General features: G+C 43.7%; 3 protein-coding genes across 3 annotated transcripts in view; 2 read left to right on the top strand and 1 right to left on the bottom strand.

Moving 5' to 3' along the window:
- The window catches only part of LOC311614387 (zinc finger protein 418-like), a 122,437-nt gene that overhangs the window by 46,674 nt on the left and 56,578 nt on the right, over positions 1 to 19,185 (bottom strand). The window lies entirely within an intron of this gene.
- LOC311614403 (zinc finger protein 416-like) overlaps positions 1 to 19,185 on the top strand; it is a 108,763-nt gene that overhangs the window by 65,273 nt on the left and 24,305 nt on the right. The window lies entirely within an intron of this gene.
- Positions 1 to 19,185, top strand: part of LOC311614377 (uncharacterized protein) — a 120,054-nt gene that overhangs the window by 98,077 nt on the left and 2,792 nt on the right. Inside the window, exon 2 of the mRNA XM_084869171.1 lies at positions 18,864 to 18,987. Coding sequence (XP_084725297.1) covers positions 18,954 to 18,987 — 34 coding nt within the window. The 5' untranslated portion in view covers positions 18,864 to 18,953. The remainder of the gene's footprint in view (positions 1 to 18,863; positions 18,988 to 19,185) is intronic.

The raw sequence follows: 19,185 nt of genomic DNA, 5'->3' as shown, positions 1-19,185 counted from the left end.
TAAACCTCGGAGTCTTACAGCAAATGACACCAGCATATGAAATTTCTTTTTACAGAGAGGAAGAGAGAGGGATAGAGAGTCAGAAACATCGATGAGTGAGAAGCATCGACGATCTTCCTCTTGCACACACCCTACTGAGCATGTGCCCACAACCTAGGTACATGCTCTTAACCAGAATCAAACCTGGGACCTTTCAGTCTGCAGGTCAACGCTCTACCCACTGAGCCAAACCAGTCTCGGCAGCATATGAAATTTCATACTTAATGGCACATGGATCCTTTATAATATGGGGAGGAGTTCCCCTAAACATTACTGTGAGCAGAGAATATAATTCATATTGTTCACATATGCCCAACAAAGGACTCCTATTCTGGGAGACCATTGAACTCACCAATAAGATAGGACCCAGACTGAAAATTAGAACCACAAAGTCAAGGGGACTTTTTTCAAGGCCTTGGTCACCAATGCAAAATAACCCAATATGGTATAAAGTGTGATTTTCTGCCATTCTTATGTGCCTTTCACAGCATGCATGGTTTGGGCCCCACAAATTCTGAGTCATACTAATTTACTCTCTTTAAAAAATTACTCTCTGAAAAAAATACACACACACACACACACACACACACACACACACACACATATACTTTCATAGAGAAAGGGAGGGGTGAGAGAGGTAAATATCAATGAAGAGAATCATTCAACAGCTTGGGAGCCCCCTGCTGGGGTTTGTGCCGCCCAACCCAGTCATGTGCCCTTTGCCGGAACTGAACCCAATTTAAAGCTTGATATTTCCCAATAATTTTACTGGGTTATTAAGAATGTTCTGAATCATGTTTGTTGCTACTGTATCCATTTGTGGGAAATAAAATACAACAATGTGCTTCAGAAATATGTAATCAGGTCCGAGTTCAATGCACTCATTTTGACAGTTTAAAATGAACCTTAATGAGAGTGTTTACACCAGGAAATTGGCAAATACTACAAACCTACATGCCCCTTAATGTAGTAATGAATACTAATATTTAAATAAGAGTGGCTCTGAATGTTAACAATGCATATTAAATAGGTAACTATATCTTATAAGTTGACTTCAGTTGTGCACAGCATTAAAAGTGAATGAAACAAATTTCCTTTCCTAATGCAAAACCTATGATTCCATATGGCAAAGGGTCACTTGAGTCACTGAGAAAATAGGGATACCTAAGAATATGTCTTAGATGCTACACAGTCCTCCTTTGGGTAAAATAATACATTTATTTAACAATTTGCAAAAGATTCTCAGCAGACATTTAAACAAAGCAGATAAAAACGAATGTTCAAAATAAACAAGTATTCAGTAGATTGAATTAAAACAAAAGCAAGTTAACATTATGTACATGTCCAGGGTTATTATTTGAAAAGTTAACCATTGTATAGCCTTGCAGGGTAGCAGTAATATTGGAATTTTATATAATATGGGTTAGGGGGAAGGCAAAGAGAATGAACATTTTGGCTCACAGTTCCTTGTGTCTTAAATGTAAAACATTTACCTACACAACTGTTTGATTAGTAAAACATATGACTATATAGAAAATTGAATGAAAATATTCCCAAAAGATTTACTTATAATGCCCGAAATCTAGAAATTACAAACATAATGTTATTCACAGAATCCAGTATTACTCAGCAATTTAAAAAAAAAATCACTCTCCACATAAGCATTTGTATCAAATCTCAAAATAACTGTGTAGCATGGAGTAAACCAGCATTTGATAAAAAGTACACATCAAAGAGCGCCAATAAAATTATAAACAGTATGAACTATTGTGGTATAAATAATGGAAAAATCCATGAGTGCATGAAGGGCCAAGAAAGGCAGTAAGAGGGATTACAACAGGGCAGTAGGAAAATACAAGATGTGGCAAAAGTTTTAGAGTTGTTGGTATGGAAAATAAAATAATCATTATTAATAATAATAATAATAAAGAAACAAAGTGTGGTCCAACCAGTGTCCTCAGTTGGTGAGGTGTCATCCTTTTCAGAGAAAGTTCTCTGGTTTGATTCCAGGTCAGTGCACATCCCCCAATGTATCCCCAGTAGGGGGTGTGAAAGACTCAGCAAATCTTGTTTATCTCTTTCTTCCAGCCTCTTTTTCTCTCCCAACCGAAATAAGAATAAAATCATTTTCTAAAATATTTTAAAAAATACAATCTGAACTTACAACTGTGAGCCTATTATAGCGCCATCCTCTGTATGAGTTAGAGGGGAGTTTATGTCACATGTGACAGTTTCACAGCTTTCTCTCTAGGTCAGAGCTCATCAAATAACACCCATTAGAAAAGTGCTCCCTGTTGCATTTCAGTACTCATTTCCTGGGAAGACCAACCTTGCCTCAGTGGCAGCAAATGTTGGCAAGCAGTGAAGAGTATTGCCATTGGAATCAGCAGGAATGCTGACTGGTTATAAAAGACAATCCTAGGGCTGATTATAGGATTAGCCAAACTCTATCTTTGAGTTCTTGCCTGTTGAGCAACAACCTTGAGGTGACCTCCCTGGAGGGGACAAGGAAATCCACGAACCATTGACATTTTTCTGCCAGTGACTCCAGCTATAGGAAATTGTGCTGGAGGTTTTCACATTGTCCTCAAAGACCAAAGAGGCCACATGACCTGCAATCATTTGGACTTATATCTAGAAGAGGCACTTTCTATCTACTTTAACTGCAGTGTTTCCCATGACTATGAAGTAAAATACAATGATGTGCTACTGAAATATCTCATCAGGTCCGTGTTCAATGCAATCATTTGACAGTTTAAAAAGAACCATACTGAGAGTATTTACACCAGGAAATTATCTAATACTAAAAACCTACATTTCACTTAATGGATTAATGAATGCTTAGACTTAATAACAGTGGCTATGAATGTTAACAATGCAGATTGAGTGTAAATACATCATATAAGTTAACATCACTGTGCTCTCTGAGGGTGCAGGTGAGACTGAATGACTTTCCTCAATCACTACACTCATACGGTTGTTCTCCTGTGTGAATTCTCTGATGCCTTGTGAAAGCAGATTTTTGCCTAAATGATTTCCCACATTTACTACACTCATATGGCTTTTCTCCAGTGTGAACTCTCTGGTGCCCTGTGAGAGTGAGCATGTGCCTGAATGACTTCCCACAATCACTACACTCATATGGCTTTTCTCCAGTGTGAACTCTCTGGTGCTCTGTAAAAGTGTAGAAGCGCCTGAATGACTTTCCACAATCACTACACTCATATGGCTTTTTGCCAGTGTGAATTTTCTGATGTTCTCTGAGATTGGAGAGCTGACTGAATGACCTCCCACAATCACTACACTCATATGGCTTTTCTCCAGTGTGAACTCTCTGGTGCTGTGTCAAAGTGTAGATGCGCCTGAATGACTTTCCACAATCACTACACTCATATGGCTTTTTGCCAGTGTGAACTCTCTGGTGCTGTGTTAAAGTGTTGATGCGCCTGAATGACTTTCCACAATCACTACACTCATATGGCTTTTCTCCAGTGTGAACTCTCTGGTGCTGTGTCAAAGTGTAGATGCGCCTGAATGACTTTCCACAATCACTACACTCATATGGCTTTTCTCCAGTGTGAACTCTCTGGTGCTGTGTCAAAGTGTAGATGCGCCTGAATGACTTTCCACAATCACTACACTCATATGGCTTTTCTCCAGTGTGAACTCTCTGGTGCTGTGTTAAAGTGTTGATGCGCCTGAATGACTTTCCACAATCACTACACTCGTATGGCTTTTCTCCAGTGTGAGCTCTCTGGTGTTCTTTGAGAGTGGAGAGCTCCCTAAATGATTTCCCACAATCACTACATTCATATGGCTTTTCTCCAGTGTGAACTCTGTGGTGTTTTCGGAGGTTAGAGCTATGACTGAAGGATTTCCCACATTCCCTGCACTCATAAGGCTTTTCTCTAGTGTGAACTCTCTGGTGCTGTGTGAGAGTGAACATATGCCTGAATGCCTTCCCACAATCATTGCACTCATATGGTCTTTCACCAGTGTGAATTTTGAGGTGTTCAATGAGGTGAGACCTTTGACGGAAGCACTTCCCACAATCACTACATTGATATGGCTTTTCCCCAGTGTGAACTCTCTTGTGGCATAAGAGGTGATGACTCTTACTAAATGATTTTCCACATTCACTGCACTGGTAAGGTTTTTCTCCTGTGTGAACTCTGTGGTGTATAGTGAGGGAAGACCTGTTATTGAACAGCTTCCCACAATCAGTACACTCATAGGACTTTTCTCCAGTGTGAACTCTCTTATGTCTATTGAGATTTGAGATAGATCTGAAAACTTTCTCACATGTATTACACTCATAATGCACTACTCCAGAGCAGACACCCTGATGTTGAACAAGGTTCTGTTTGTGGCAGGCAGCTTTTTCACATCCATCCCATGGATCATGCCTTTTTCTATCAGAAAATTCCTCTGAAATCTCACAATTGTGTGACTCCTCAGTGTTGACAATGGCCTGGGCCTGAAGAAGCTCTGAGATATCTGGGAAGTCTTCCCCAACCTCCATACTGGTTGAAGACACTCCTGAGAAATAGAAGCTGCACCTGGTCACAAATGAGGCCTGGTCCACAGCTTCCTTCCATGGCTTCTCTCCACTGGCATGTTGGTGTTGCTGATGAGGGTTTGCACTGAAACAGAAGTCTCTCACACATGTGTCACTGAAGACTACTTTCTGTTCAAATTCTGGTGCTTGTGCCTCAGTCAGGTGCAGACTATCTTTTAACACAGAGAAACACCTCCCGCAGAGAGGGGTCCCCTGGGTTGTTGAAGCTGTCTTAGAAGCACTTTCCTGTGACTCCCCTTTCACACGTTCAATCTGCTCAGAACAGGTCTCAGCATCATGTGTTTTATGCTCACAACCTGAAAACAGAAAATTGGTGATGAAATAAGTGTTGACTGTGGTGACAGGGAGAAGTTTCTGTATAAAAGTGTACCACACATAACACATTGGTTGCATGCAATTGTCTGATAGTAACATATATGTTGGAAGGATTGAAGAAATTCTCCTGTGATACTCTGTGCCACTGAAGATCACCATACGCAGAAGATCTTAAACAAAATATGAAACAAATATGACAAGCACCACATGAAACAAATGCTGGATCATCTACTCTTTCTAATGCCAACAGTGTTCAACAGGACCTGTCTGCAGGTGACATGGGCAAGCTGTGAAGAATGTTGCTTACATCTTATTCCAAGGAAAATTTAAAAAACAAGAAGCTTGTGTCAAGGTCTAGTGAGGCACCTATGTGCATCTCATAACAAATTTCCAGGTTATTATTTGAAAATACTGGAGATAAGACAGTTCAGAAGAGCAGGTGAAGGGTAAAGAGTAAAAATATAAAGGTAGCCAGAAACCCAGAAGTCACAGATTGAAAGATAAATCAGCTGTCAAGCATGTCAAGGAAAAGGGAAAAATCAGCTGTTGCCAATGGCAGAGCAACCTAAACTCTGTTGATCATGAGCAGATTTCTGGTAGGATCTAAACACCACCTGTATGTCATAATTCCCGTGAGTTGCAAATCTAGAGACATCGTTTTACAATAGATCATCCTTCATATTCACTTTCTGAATACACCGGCGTTACCCATGAACCTATTATTGTACAAGCTCATTTAACACAGATATTCTTAATTTTATTGAAAGACAATAGAGGTGAGTAGGAAGCACCTGGTCCCATTAAGGTGTTTGGAACAATCCTGACTCCCAGACACTTCCTGCACTATTTGATGCTATGGGTGTTTAAGGGATATTCATGGAGTCCTTTGCTCAGGTCTTTCCAAATGACTCAGCCCTCTTGGCTACATGACATTTGACAGAAAAATGGAATAAAATAGAAGAGCCCAAGGTCTCGATATTGGAGAGAGAAAGCTTACATTTGGAGAATAAAGGAAAGAGAGGACATCACCTCAGGACACTAGGAGAATTGTGAAGGTCTTACCAACAGATGATACGAGTTCAAAAACTTCCAGCATCATCCTGCGGTATAGAAATCTCTGAGCCTCATCAAGGAGCTCCCAGTCCTCCTGAGAGAAGGTGATGGCCACGTCCTCAAAGTTCATATCCTGTCACAATGGACACACTTCAGTCCATGTTCAGTTTCTCTGCTATGATTTTATGTTCATCCTCCCTAACGTCCATATTCTTCCTCAACTCCCCACATAAGAAAAGAACCCAGGACTTGGTGCATCAAAGTCCCTCTCTCCTTATATTTCTGCTGTTACTGTGTCTTCCCACAACAATAAGGGTAGATAATTATATAGGGAATACCTGTGCTCTAAGACTCACATGCAGGCCACACTTCCCCTTTTAAATACAGTGGGTGTCATGAACACAAGGTAGGGAGAGATGTTGTCCATAATGAGAGTGTGAGGATTTGACCTAATGCTCTGTTGTCCCCTGAATTCCCATTTTAAGACACCAATAATTATGGCATCAAACTTCAATTATTTGAACCCAATCTCAGGGGGCTTAAGCCATTATTTTGCACTGCCTCCAGGTCAAAATTCATTTAACCACACTTCTCTCACACAACTTCATTCCCACAGGTACAAAGTCAAATGTAACACAAGTATGTCGTGATTAGCACACTATATTTCCTAATCATCTTCTTTTCCAAAATTTGAATCTACCACCTCTTTAATCTGCCTTCCAAAGCCAGTGGAGAATTTCAAGTCCAAAGGATGGTGATGTATGCTATCTCATTCCTATTTTTCAGGAATTAACCTGTAAATTCACCACTCTGTTGTATCAGCAGGTAATGGACTCAACCTTCATTCCCTCTTATTGAAATGTCATGGCTCTGTAGCCTTTAATGCACATGCCCTCTCCAAGGGCACATCATTCCTTCTCCCACACCTGTCTCACACCTGCACTCCCACACCCACAGACCCCAAAGTCATCTCCTTCACTTGCTACTCATTGGTCAGCATTTGTGGTATAAATGCTCCTTGACAATTTCAAACAGGAAAAAGTTCTACACCAACTATGAGAGTCCACATTCACTGAGGCAACCTTCAGTCCTCCAATGAAGGCCTCTCTTCATCAATCAGGTCCCATAGTCTATGGCCCTCTACCCCATGCCCAGTGAGTCTCAACAATGACCCTGATGCTTTAAGCAAATAAGCCGGAATGAGGAAAACAACCCAGGCTCAAACTCACAACAATAACCTGTTATATGTTTAACAAGTAAATATGTAACAGCTGCTGTTTCATCTTGTTTGGTTGCTTTTCAGTTTCCAATTAAAAAGACAAAGAAAAAGAAAAATATGACCTACAACACTTCCCTAGTCCCTACACTCTGTCTACATTTCACAGAAGTTTTTCTCATGAACTGTGCCTCAGAGTTCCAATTGCTCATGAACTGCTCCTTGAAATATCACAACCCTAACAGATAAAATATGAAATTTTGGCATCCCCCTTGAACATTAGTTTCTACTCTGAATATCTTCATCTCAGCTGATAGCTCTTCCATGCCACCAGTTTCCAATGCAATCTTTGACTCTTACCTCTCTCTCCACTTCCAAATTGGAAAATCGTGGTGGCCACATGTAAAACACCAATGCAGAATTCAAAGCTTATTTAACCTCCACAGCCACCCCCAGTGGCCAATTACTATGACACTAACCAAGACAATCACACCAGCATCCATCCTAGTCCTTCTACAGCCTCCATCCCATGTATATGGTTCACCCTGGTGCAGCCACAGGGAGTCTAATGACACCTGGTTCAGATACTCTGCCTCCATTGTTCCAAACCTCCCATTGCTCCCATCACCTAAAGAACAGACGTCCGCGTTGTCACTAAGCTACTCAAGACCTGACTCCTGTCCCAGTGTTTCCAGTTCCTAATTAAAAGGAAGAAAAGTGGGTGGACATCTTAGGGTTCCTTAATGAGCTCAGACTTCACTCGAAGCCTTTACCCATATAGCAACACATGACTGCAAAAACTTCTCACATCCCATTCCACTGGTTGCCAAAAATAGGGACCAGTCATGTGACCCTAGTCTTGGACTTAGAATTCTGGGCTTGATGTCCCATAGGTTTACCAGTCAAACATCTAGAAGAGTGGCTGGACATTCCCAGGACACTACTCCCTCAGAGGCCAGAAGACTAGGAAGCCCTGATATAAGCTCTACCAACCAGCCTCCTTAAGTGGTATTGACTCTGCAGGAATCTGGTGAAAGTAAAGGTCCATTGAGAGCCTTTAAACCACCAGCAGGACCCACAATCTCAGGCTGCTCAGGGCCCTTGCCCAGCCACAGACTTGGTGATGCCTGCAATCCATCACTGCTTTCCCAGGACTTCTCCATCATGTAACTAAGTGCTATCTTCTCTCTTGTGTTATGCTCTTCCTCTGAGAAGTTTGGGACAAGGTTAGAAACCTAACTCCCACCATGCCCCTCTTTGGATCCCAGCCATTAATGGCAGCAGCTTTCTAAAAATGACAGCAAAACTCCTCACACAAAACTTTGCTTCATCTTCTTTGTTGCTTTTAGCTATAAAACTGATCAGGATTTCCCCAATCCTCCATCCCCAGTCACACCACCATGGCATTATATGGTGCATTTTCGGCCTGTTACCTTGTCCCACCCAATCACACCATGCGACACCCTCAAGCAACTCACTGTTCTGGCGCTGAGACCTGGACTGCAGAACAGGAACAGGCACCCACACCCGAGGCTGGAGGGTGAATGAGGTGAGGCCGGATTGAACTCTGGAAGCAGAGAGTAGTTTAGAGGCACAAGGAACTCAGTCACGGCCTGTTGTGACTCAACCAGCCACAGACAGACAACTGCAGTGCAGGGACGCTACCTCTGATGTCTCGTGACCCAGCACTGGAGCCTCTGATTCTGTGAGCACACTGCAAAGGTCAAATTCACCACCAAGAGAAAGACTCTGGAAGTCAAACTCAAACCAATGATCACAGTGATAATGAGCCTCTCCTGGGTGTCATTGACTAAGCCCAGCCCTCCTTAGCGCATGGCCCTTTGGGTAATGCAGCAATCTAGCTTTGCATGTGGCTCTAGGATCCCAATCACTCTCTGTCCATCGGGAATATTGTTCTGGGGCATCCAAGTGAAATTGGGAACTGACAACCTTAGGTTTTAGGAGATCGTCACAGGATTCTAGGGAGTGTTGTCTACAAAACTGAACTCCTGTTTAAAAACATTGTTTCATATTCCCTGACCTTAGAATGCTCCCTCAGGTGAAAAGGATTATTTCAATTATCCCTTAAGGCAACAAATATAAATAGATAAAGATATATAAAGGTATTTTAATTGACTTTTATAGAGTGAAGAAGGATAGAAACATACACCGGCTTCCTGGACATGACCCACTAATGGACTACAGCCCATAACCACAGCAGGTGCCCTCAAATAAGAACTGAATCAGCAATCTTTCTGTGCATGGGACTATGCTCAATATACTGAGCCTTTTCAGCTTACCTCTTCTTTTTTAACATTAAAACATCATTATTAAGATAAAAGACAGAATATGAGAGAAGATATATAATGCAGGTTTAAAAAGAAATTTGACAGGATATGTAGGCCAACACATTGACATTTTCTATATTGTCTGCATATCTGTAGTCAGTACACATTGAGATGTCAAGGAGCTAAGAGTTACTGAATGTTTACTACAGTTGCCAAGCCTGGATTCAATGCTTTATATATATTATTATTTCATTTAATCCTCTTTGCAATTTGATATGGTTTCACAATATATTTGATGGGGAGGGAATCCAGGCTCCGAGTCAAAATTAACTGCTTGTTTGTAGAGTTAATAAAGGCAGGGCTAGAAGACAAACCCATGTGTCTCTAACCACCTTGCTCTGGCTACTAATTTTAGGCTCTGCTGCCTCCTAGAGGGTAGAATCAGAGATGCATTTCCATTTGGCTAGATGGTATTGTGGGTAATGGGCAACCCAAAACTTCAGTAGTTTAGTGTAAAGAAGGTATCTTTCTTGTTCATAGCACGTAAATACCCTGGTTCTGCTGGAATCAGGATAAAGGAGCAGCCAACATGTAGGTTCCTGGGGGGTGTTATCAGAGATGGACAGAGAGTGCGGCCCATCTCCCTTATTTCAGACTCTTGTGTTAAAGTGACAGGCTCTGGCGAAACCAGTTTGGCTTAGTGGTAGACTGTTGGTCTGTGGACTAAAAGGTCCCAGGTTCGATTCCGGTCAAGGGCATGTACATTGGTTGCGGACACATCCCTGGTAGGGGGTGTGCAAGAGTCAGCTGGTTGATGTATCTCTCTCATCGACATTTCTAGCTCTCTATCCCTCTTTCCTTCTCTCTGTAAAAAAATCAATAAAATATTTTTTTAAATAAAAAAAGTAAAAATAAAGTGACAGGCTCGACTCCCACATTTCATTGGTCAAAGCCTATCACTGGCTGCAGCCAACATCACAGTCAGTAGTAGAGCCTGACCTACTTGATGGGCCCCAGTCCAAAGGCGACCACATGGTGCCAGCCTCCTTTGGGGCTGCTCGGGGACAAAGGAGAGGAGTACGGCCTGGTAGCGAATAGCAGTGGATGTTAATCAGGATGGTTTCTTGGCTTTCTCCTCATTCATCTAGACTTTGTCCTTGAGCTTCCCAAAAGCCAATACTTATAGGGATGAACTTCAAAAAAAGGAGTTCGGGCAGATGTCATTGGCGGAAAAATCAGAACCCACTTCTGAGTGTGACCCTGGGTAACTCCCTGCTGCCTGGGTCCCCCACTGTGGTGGGTGTGAAGTCCACATATTAACAGAGTTGCCTGGGAAGATTACTGGACTGCAAGCATTCCAGTGTCCATGTTCTCTTATATTCACAGCAGTCACTACCCTGCCTCCAAGCCTCCTCATTTGCCTTGCCCAGGTGAGTGCTCCATCAGATTGGGGCTGATTGGAAAACACTAATATAACTCCCATGGTGATCCTGTGGTTTCTGTTCATTCTGTGCAGGAACCTGTGCTGAATGAGGTCCCTTCATATTTTCCCCATCCCCACTGCAGAGAGCACTGAGCCCATTCTGCCTCCTGGGCCTGGTGTTACAGGGAAACCATGCACTCTCAGTAGATGAGCAAAGATGGCAGGTCCAGGAGTGATGCTCAGAATAGCCCAGGCCCCTTTCTCTATTACCTGTTAGCCGAGATATCCCATGCGTAAGGGAGAGACCTGCTCTCCAGGAATCAGCCGTCCCAAAGGACCCAGAGCCCTCTCCTGGGTATCTAGTTCCTCATTGGCAAAGGGGACTTAAGGGCCTATGAATGTTTTCCTCATAGCCTCAATAAAAGGGATAGCAGGGCCAGAACAGTGAGTAGTTCTCCCACTAGAGGTGGGCTCCTGTCTGGCCCCCCATATCTCGAAAGTAAAATTCTTCTAGTCTCTTTCGTTTGTGTGCGGCCCTTCTCCAGAACTCAAACCCTGAACCAGAACCCTGAACCGGGTGGGATGTGAAAGGGGTTCCCTCATATATATGTGTACATTATTAAGTTTTTTCATTGATTTTATAGAGTGTAAGGGACAGGAGAGATAAAAAAACATCAATGATGAGAGAGAATCACTGATTAGCTGCCTCCTGCACGACTCCACCCCTACACTGGGGATTGAGCCTGCAACCCATGTTGTGCCTTGACTAGGAAAAGAACAACTTCCTGGTTCATAGGTCAATGCTCAACCATTGAGACACACCAACTGGGCTTCATTATTTAAAAAATAATAATAATAATAAAAATAATAATACCACCGAAACCGGTTTGGCTCAGTGGATAGAGAGTCGGTCTGTGGACTCAAGGGTCCCAGGTTCGATTCTGGTCAAGGGCATGTACATTGGTTGCTTTCACATATCTGGTGGGGGATGTGCAGGAGGCAGCTTGTCGATGTATCTCTCTCATCAATGTTTCTAGCTCTCTATCCCTCTTCCTTCCTCTCTGTAAAAAATCAATAAAATATATTTTTAAATGCAATCTAAAAAATAAATACATGTAGTTTACATTGTTGATACTATTACGAATGTCTTCAATTTCCCCCCTGTGTATATATCTTTGGTGAATCTCTTGTAGTCCTACTACCCTCTGCCCCTAGAAGATCTGTCCCTCGTTTGCAGTTGGCCAACCCTCTGGACGCACCTTGTTTCTTCCCAGCCATCACGCACTCTGCCCCAACACTTGTATTCACCTAACTCTTTGGTGGGTTGCTAACTCTGCTCCGCTACTGAGAAAACTACATTACCCAGAAGGCCGTGCACTCGTGTGGGCGGAGCTAAAGGGCATTTTGGTGCCTGCGCATCCGGTTGGGGCGGGACTTCCGCCTTCCTCCTCTAGGAGGTCATTTTAACTTCTTTGGTCTTTGTCCACAGAGTCCCAGGCTTCAGGGCGCCGGTGGGGAGCAGGAGGAGGCCTGGGGGGCCGCTGCCTGTGGGGCGGGGCGTGTCTGAGGCGCCGGGAGCCCCCACAGCCCGAGGAGATCGGCGTCTCCGCGCCCCCGGCTCCTCTCCGCTCCCAGCGTCCCCGCAGCCTGACCCCCCGGGGCCCTCCCGCCTGCGGAGCGGCCTCCCCGGTCCCGCCGCCCCGGGGCCCGCGCTCAGGATGGTGAGTCCCTCCTGGGGGCGCAGGGGTGACGGGGAGGAGGGTGGAGGGCGGCAGAGCCACCGTGTGAGGAGGCGGTGGTGGGACTGAGCGGGGAAGATCGGGAACCCGGGCCTGTTTGGGGTGTAAAGTGAGGTGCCCAGTCATCCCGCTTTTGGCGGGACAGTCCCGATTTTTAACAATTTGTCCCGCGTCCCTTTACAATGGTCACCTTAGTGTAAAGGCAACAATGAGATGAGATGTGGATTCTGCACGAGGAGTTTTACTTTCATTCTCAGAACGCTGGAGCCATAGATGGTTGTGAAAGAAAAAAAAAAAAAGGAAAGGAGCATTTTCTGAGGTAGGATACTTTTTTAAAAATATATATTTTATTGATTTTTTTTACAGAGGGATAGAGAGTTAGAAGCATCGATGAGAGAGAAACATTGACCTGCTGCCTCCTGCACATCCCCTATTGGGGTACATGCCCTTGACCGGAATCGAACCCAGCACCTTTCAATCCACAGGCCGATGCTCTATCCACTGAGCCAAACCGGTTTTGGCTCTGAGGCAGGATTCTAACTTCTCCTGACATTGGTCAGAGGAAGAACAGACTAGAAGTCACAGGCCAGCGGTTGTGGACAGGAAGGGGCAGTCCTGTAAATGATAAGGGAACTGGAAGAGTGAGCACTGAGGACTGAGCACGGAGATCATACAGGCACCTGGAGGGCACCTGGCCTCAGGGCTGGGCGAGGGCACTGAGCAGCCTGAGCCCATAGAGCCTGCTGGTTGCCAGGCTCCCAACAGACCATTTTCTCTCCACAAAATCCTATAAATGTAGAATCTGTTAGGTGTATGGTAAGGTAACCAGACATTCCGATTTCCAACAAGGTGTCCTGTGTCCCGAGTCCCAGGGCATTTTAAAAAAGTCCCGATTTTTAGGAAGAATGCATGAGAAGCTTAGGGAACGGCGGGAATAGACGGTTTTCGGCGGCCTTGTGGCTATTGAGCCAGAATAGGAGTTTTATATCATTTTTGTTAATTTTGTAATGTTAAACTTTAAACATAACAAATAATTGTTGAGAACTGCTTATCAAAGTCCGAAAGGATGAAAACATTTTGTGACTGTCTCTCAGACAATACACTTCGTACTGCGTGCTAGTAAGCTAGTTAAACACGTGATGTCATTACAAATCAGCTATTCAGATAATTTAGGTAAGTAATTTATTTCATAAATACATAAGTTTTCTTGAATTTAGCAGACAGTACTCGTATTATTTATATTTTATTATACAAATATGGTAGCAACCATACTTGGGTAAAAACTGCTGTTTGAATTTTAACCCTACTATTCTAACTTGGACCTTCCCTTACTTGCTTAAACAATAGGATAGTTACAGGAGATTGATTCCCACTGACTCAGTAGCTTCAGGGGTAGAAACTATAGGTAACCTTTAGAGATTAAACAATGAGTTCTGTATCGGCAAGATAGGGCCACATTCCAATGTTCCCAGCCTTTAGAATTTAGAACAAAGGGAAATTCCTGCGATTTGAACCTTTAAAAAAGACTTGCCTACACCTGGATCAGTGCAATCCTGTGGACTCCACCTGGCCAATTTTTCAATAAATGCTTGCCTGCTTTTTTTTAATCAATCACCAGTCTCTGGTGGTCTTATTTTTTAAAAAAAATATATATATTTTATTGATTTTTTACAGAGAGGAAGAGAGAGGGATAGAGAGTTAGAAACATCGATGAGAGAGAATTATCAATCAGTTGCCTCTTGCGTCACCCCCAGCGGGTATGTGCCCGCAGCCAAGGTACATGCCCTTGACTGGAATCAAACCCGGGACCCTTCAGTCCACAGGCCGATGCTCTATCCACTGAGCAAAACCAGTCTTGGTCGCTGGTCTTATTTTGAACCCAGGTATCAACCCCACAACATTTGTGGCACCAAAACGTCTAGCGCGGGCCTTGAAAGTGACACTTACAGCTTATGTGACAATTAAATATTGAAACTTTGAAAGCCATTTTATGTGTGAAATCTAATTTAACAAATTCTTGTGAAAATTTTCATGACCTTTTAAACAACGACAGCAATCTACTAAAAATAATTCACTCAAATGAGAAATATGCCAAGGAATAAAATAATACTGTACATAATTTTTTTATTTATTATATTTATAAATTATACTTATGTTGAAATTTAAAAATATATATTACCATACTATTTTTGCATTCTATGAAAAATTTTGTGGCTCCATATAGACCAAATTTTTCATCAAAAACCCCTCTCCCCACCCTCCCAGTTAATAGTGTCCCGCTTTACCAATGTTAAAATCTGGTCACCTTAGTGTATGCGTTTGTGGAACTTATTTCAGGGCCTCACACACTTGTGGCCTCTGAGATAGTAGAGTTGGGACTGTCAGCCACTGTTGTAGTCCTTGGACTTGGGGACTTTGAACAGACACTGAGCCCAGAACCCTAAGGCCAGGGGTCGGGCTTCATGATGTGGACCTTGTTTCTGACAACTGGTGTAGTGAATGTGAGGTCCTCCAGACATAGGTTCCAGAATGTGCTAAGGCTTGGAGTAAAGAGTGAGCTGAATCAGGAACCTGCAGTGTATGTCTATAAAAATACATATATATTTTTATTGATTTTAGATGTAGAAAGAATTTGGGGGGAAGGGGGTTGATTGAGAGACTGATGGAGAGGCAGTCATCTTCACCACAGACAGTACAGCATATTTATTGGTTTCCTAAGGGGAGGTTAAGGTCAGAAGGAGTTTCGGGTGTGCCCAGATCCTATTCATCAAGATCTGGGTAAGCTCCTCTTTTTTTTTTTTTTTTTTTTTTGAGATTTAGCATATCAAGATCTGGGTAAGTAAAGGTCCTATTTGTTTCTCATTCCAAGCACAAGGATAATGACAAGAAATCAGTACTGATAACAGGATTCTGCCAGTGCCCTCAGGCTCAGCTGATAAGAATTAAAAGAATGTCCAGTGCCTTCCCCAACTGCTCTCTACAAGAGACAGAGCCACAGGGATGAGCAAAAAATAGGTATTTTTTGCCACTGAGAGGGCAGGGTGGGATGAGGCTAACTCCGGACTCCATTTTGTACTGTGGGGCAGGGCGGAGCTGTCCTCCATTTTGTAACTGAACCCTAACCCTCACCCAAGCAATCAGGGTCAGCCAAAGCAGTGGCATCACCACCCTTATAAAACCCCTTGACCTGTAGAAGTTGGGTCTCTCTTCCCCCATGCTGTCCTTGTGAGTGGGACAGAGCCCATGCTAGCATGGAAAAGGCTCTTTTGTTTATTGCATCAGACTTGGTAATGGGAGTAGTAGTTCAGAAGGCACGGTGTGAGCCTGAGGACTAGTTTTTTTCCTAGGGCCACTGTTTGTGGGAAGTGGGTGTCACAACACAGCACAGGGACAGAAATGGTCATGTAGAGTGTGGGGAACAGATAATCGTTTAGCATGGCCAAGGCCGTTAAAAGATGAGTGGATTTGAGATTAGCGGAGGTCAAAGAGTAATTTAACCAAGATGGGACTAAGGCTGGTACATATCAACTTTTCTAAACTTTCACCAGGAATTTCTTGTGACTCTTGGTGTAGCCTGGCTGTGGGGTGCTGTAGTCAGTGCTATGGATTAGCTAGAAGACTTGAGTGGTCATCTGTGAGAGGACCATCGGGGCTGGGACTTGAGTGAAGGTTTAGTGAGTGATGTTGGCTGTGACGAGTGAAGGGACGTCAAGTGCAGCATCAGGGGAGGTGGGCTCTGTATATCTGAGATCTGATTGTTGTTCTTAATAGTTGAGGTTGAAGGAAATAAACAGTCTTGGAGAGAGGCATATGTAGCAGGAATCAAGGCTGTGTCTATGAGTGTGGACTATCAGAGTCTGGGCAGTGCCTGATCCTGATTGAATATGGTAACCATCCTCTGGTCACACATGCGGAGTAATAAGTAAAAGGCCCGGAGATGCTGATGGGAGCTGGGGCTGTGGAAGTGCAGGTGTGACAGAGGTGTGGTAGAAAGAGTGATGTGCACTCAGAGAGGGAATGTGAATTCATGGCCACACCACCATGACATTGACATAAGAGTGACTGAAGGAAGAGTCTATTTCTGGTGGTTCCTGGATGTAACAATAAGGTGAACTGCTGTGTAATTGCCTGTAAAGAGAGGTGCTCAGGCGCTAAATTCTAAGTTATGAGCTTAGGTGTCATTTAACTAACCACCAGCCTTTTGTGGTTTTTTTTGTTGTTGTTGTTCTTGTTGTTGTTTTGTTTGTTTTTCATTTTTTTGTTTTTTTTTAATCAATCTTTATTGTTCATATTATTACAATGGTTCCTCATTTCTTCCCCCCTCCACCAGGTTCCCACACCACCCTCCGTCCCCTCCACACCCCCTATTGTCCTCATCCATAGGTGCACAGTTTATGTTTAGTCTCTTCCTCCCTCCACCACTCCTTCTTTCCCCCGAGAACAGTCAGTCCACTCCCGTCCCATATCACCGACTCCACTACAATGAACAGCTATAATTGTTCATCAGGTTTTTTAATCTCCTTTTGTTGTTGATGTTATTTTTAATTAATAAACTTTTAAACTTCTAAGAATAAATTTTTAAATCTAATAATTTTAAACCTTGTTTTTTTAATGCCCTGGGAATTGAGAAGCAAACTTGTTTACATGTAAACTTGCCCTTAGGGTATCAAAAGCTGTAGCCATTCAAGTGTAGATGGACATATTGTTTAAAGATAGCTGCTGGTTGGAATTGGATTACCTGTTCTGGGTGGGAAGGGCTTGTCATTCCCTTTCTCCATTCAAATTAAGGTGTTAGCTTTAAAACCTCTTTTTGGGAAGAGACCTTAAACTTTCAGAACTTTAAATTTTTCAGATAGTAAATCAGTTACTTAGCATTTTCTCAAATCAATAATACCTCCACATGCCCAAGGATACACTTCACACAAAAGACATTTCCAAATAGATCAACCAACCTCATCCAGGCCCCACACAAGGCACTCACAGATCAACACCCCAGCGCTATACTAACTCAACACATCCAGATCTACGCCTTCATCACTTGATTCGGCAGACCCACAAGTTCTCCCAAAAGTTTCCAGCCATGTCAGAGAGGCAGCCTTGGGGCGGGGGCAGGCAAGGAGCGAGCTGTTCTGGGCCTGGCTGCTTCGGGCCTGGCCTCTGTTGCTCTGGTCCGTTCCACAACCAGCTGCTCCGGGACTGGCCACTGCCGCTCCCAGCCTGGCAGCTGCTGCTCCGGGCCTGGCCGCACCCTACCCGGCTGCTCCGGGCCTGGCCACTCCCGGCCTGGAAGCTGCTGCTCCAGTCCTGGGTGCTTCGGGCCAGGCCGCTCCGGGCCTGGCAGCTCCTGACCTGGCTGCTCCAGCCTTGGTTGCTGATGCTCTGGGCCTGGCTGCTCCCAACCTGGCTCCTCTGGGCCTGGCTGCTACCAGGGCCTGGCCGCTCCCAGCCTGGCTGCTGCTGTTCTAGGCCTGGTAGCTCCCCACCTGGCTGCTCCGGGCTTTAACCACCTGCCTTTTGTTGTTGGTTTGACTCACTGATTGAAAGGAATGAGATAGCATTCATCAGTGTTACCCAGCCTTGCAAATCTCCACTGGCATGGGTAAGGAAGATGGGTAAGAGAGAACTAGATTTTGGAGGTGGTGAACTATAATTTTGGAAAAGAAGTTAATTAGGAAATAATTTATCCACAACAAGGCATATTTGCATTTCCTTTGAAGTAGTGCCTCTGGGAAGGAAGCTGTATGAGATGAATGTGGTTCAAGGAACTATGTGCAGCTGGTAGTACAAAGCAATGGCCTCACCACATTGGGATTGGGGTCCAGAGGGTGACGTGTGATGCCATGTTTTTGGTGTCTTAGGGGAACAATCTGAGGGACTAGAATGCTATTTCGTGAGAAAACAGTATCAAGCCACTCACACTGTCTTTATGGCCAATATCCCTCACTAACCTATACTTTTGACACCCAGTCTATTGATAAGAGGCAGTGTGGCATACATGGGAGGGCTAGAGCTGGGGTATCTTCTATCTACTCAACTGCCTTAATTGTTGTTGGAAGAAAATTATCAGCAGGAATATAAGAAGACAGTGGCTTTCATGGAATGAAGGCCTGGTATTTTCTCACATGTGAAGAGTGAAAAGAGCAAATGGGATTGGAGGGTGGGTAGTAGGATAGACTTAAGGTCATGAGCTGTACTGTCCCCATTATAACAGGATGTGAACTTTGAGGATGTGGCCATTACCTTCTCTCAGGAGGAATGGGGGCTCCTTGATGAGGCTCGGAGACGTCTGTACTGCGATGTGATGCTGGAAGTGTTTGCACTTCTATCATCTGTAGGTAAGACCTCCATGTTGTCCCAGTGTCCTGAGGTGAAGACCTCTGTTCCTTTATTCCTCAGGCATAGCTTTCTCTCTACCACAGCCAGAACATTACCTCTGCTAATTTCCCCACTCTCCTGTCAAATGTGCTGTGGCTGCCAGTCTGAGCAAAGGACTCCACGATCATCCATAACACCTGTCATCTCAAAAAGTACAT

This window comes from Pipistrellus hanaki, assembly GCF_964339955.1.
Source record: "Pipistrellus hanaki genome assembly, chromosome: 21".
In the NCBI taxonomy this organism is placed as follows: domain Eukaryota; kingdom Metazoa; phylum Chordata; class Mammalia; order Chiroptera; family Vespertilionidae; genus Pipistrellus; species Pipistrellus hanaki.
The sequence above is the reverse complement of the archived record's forward strand: the minus strand, read 5'-3'. Positions and strand labels throughout refer to the sequence as shown.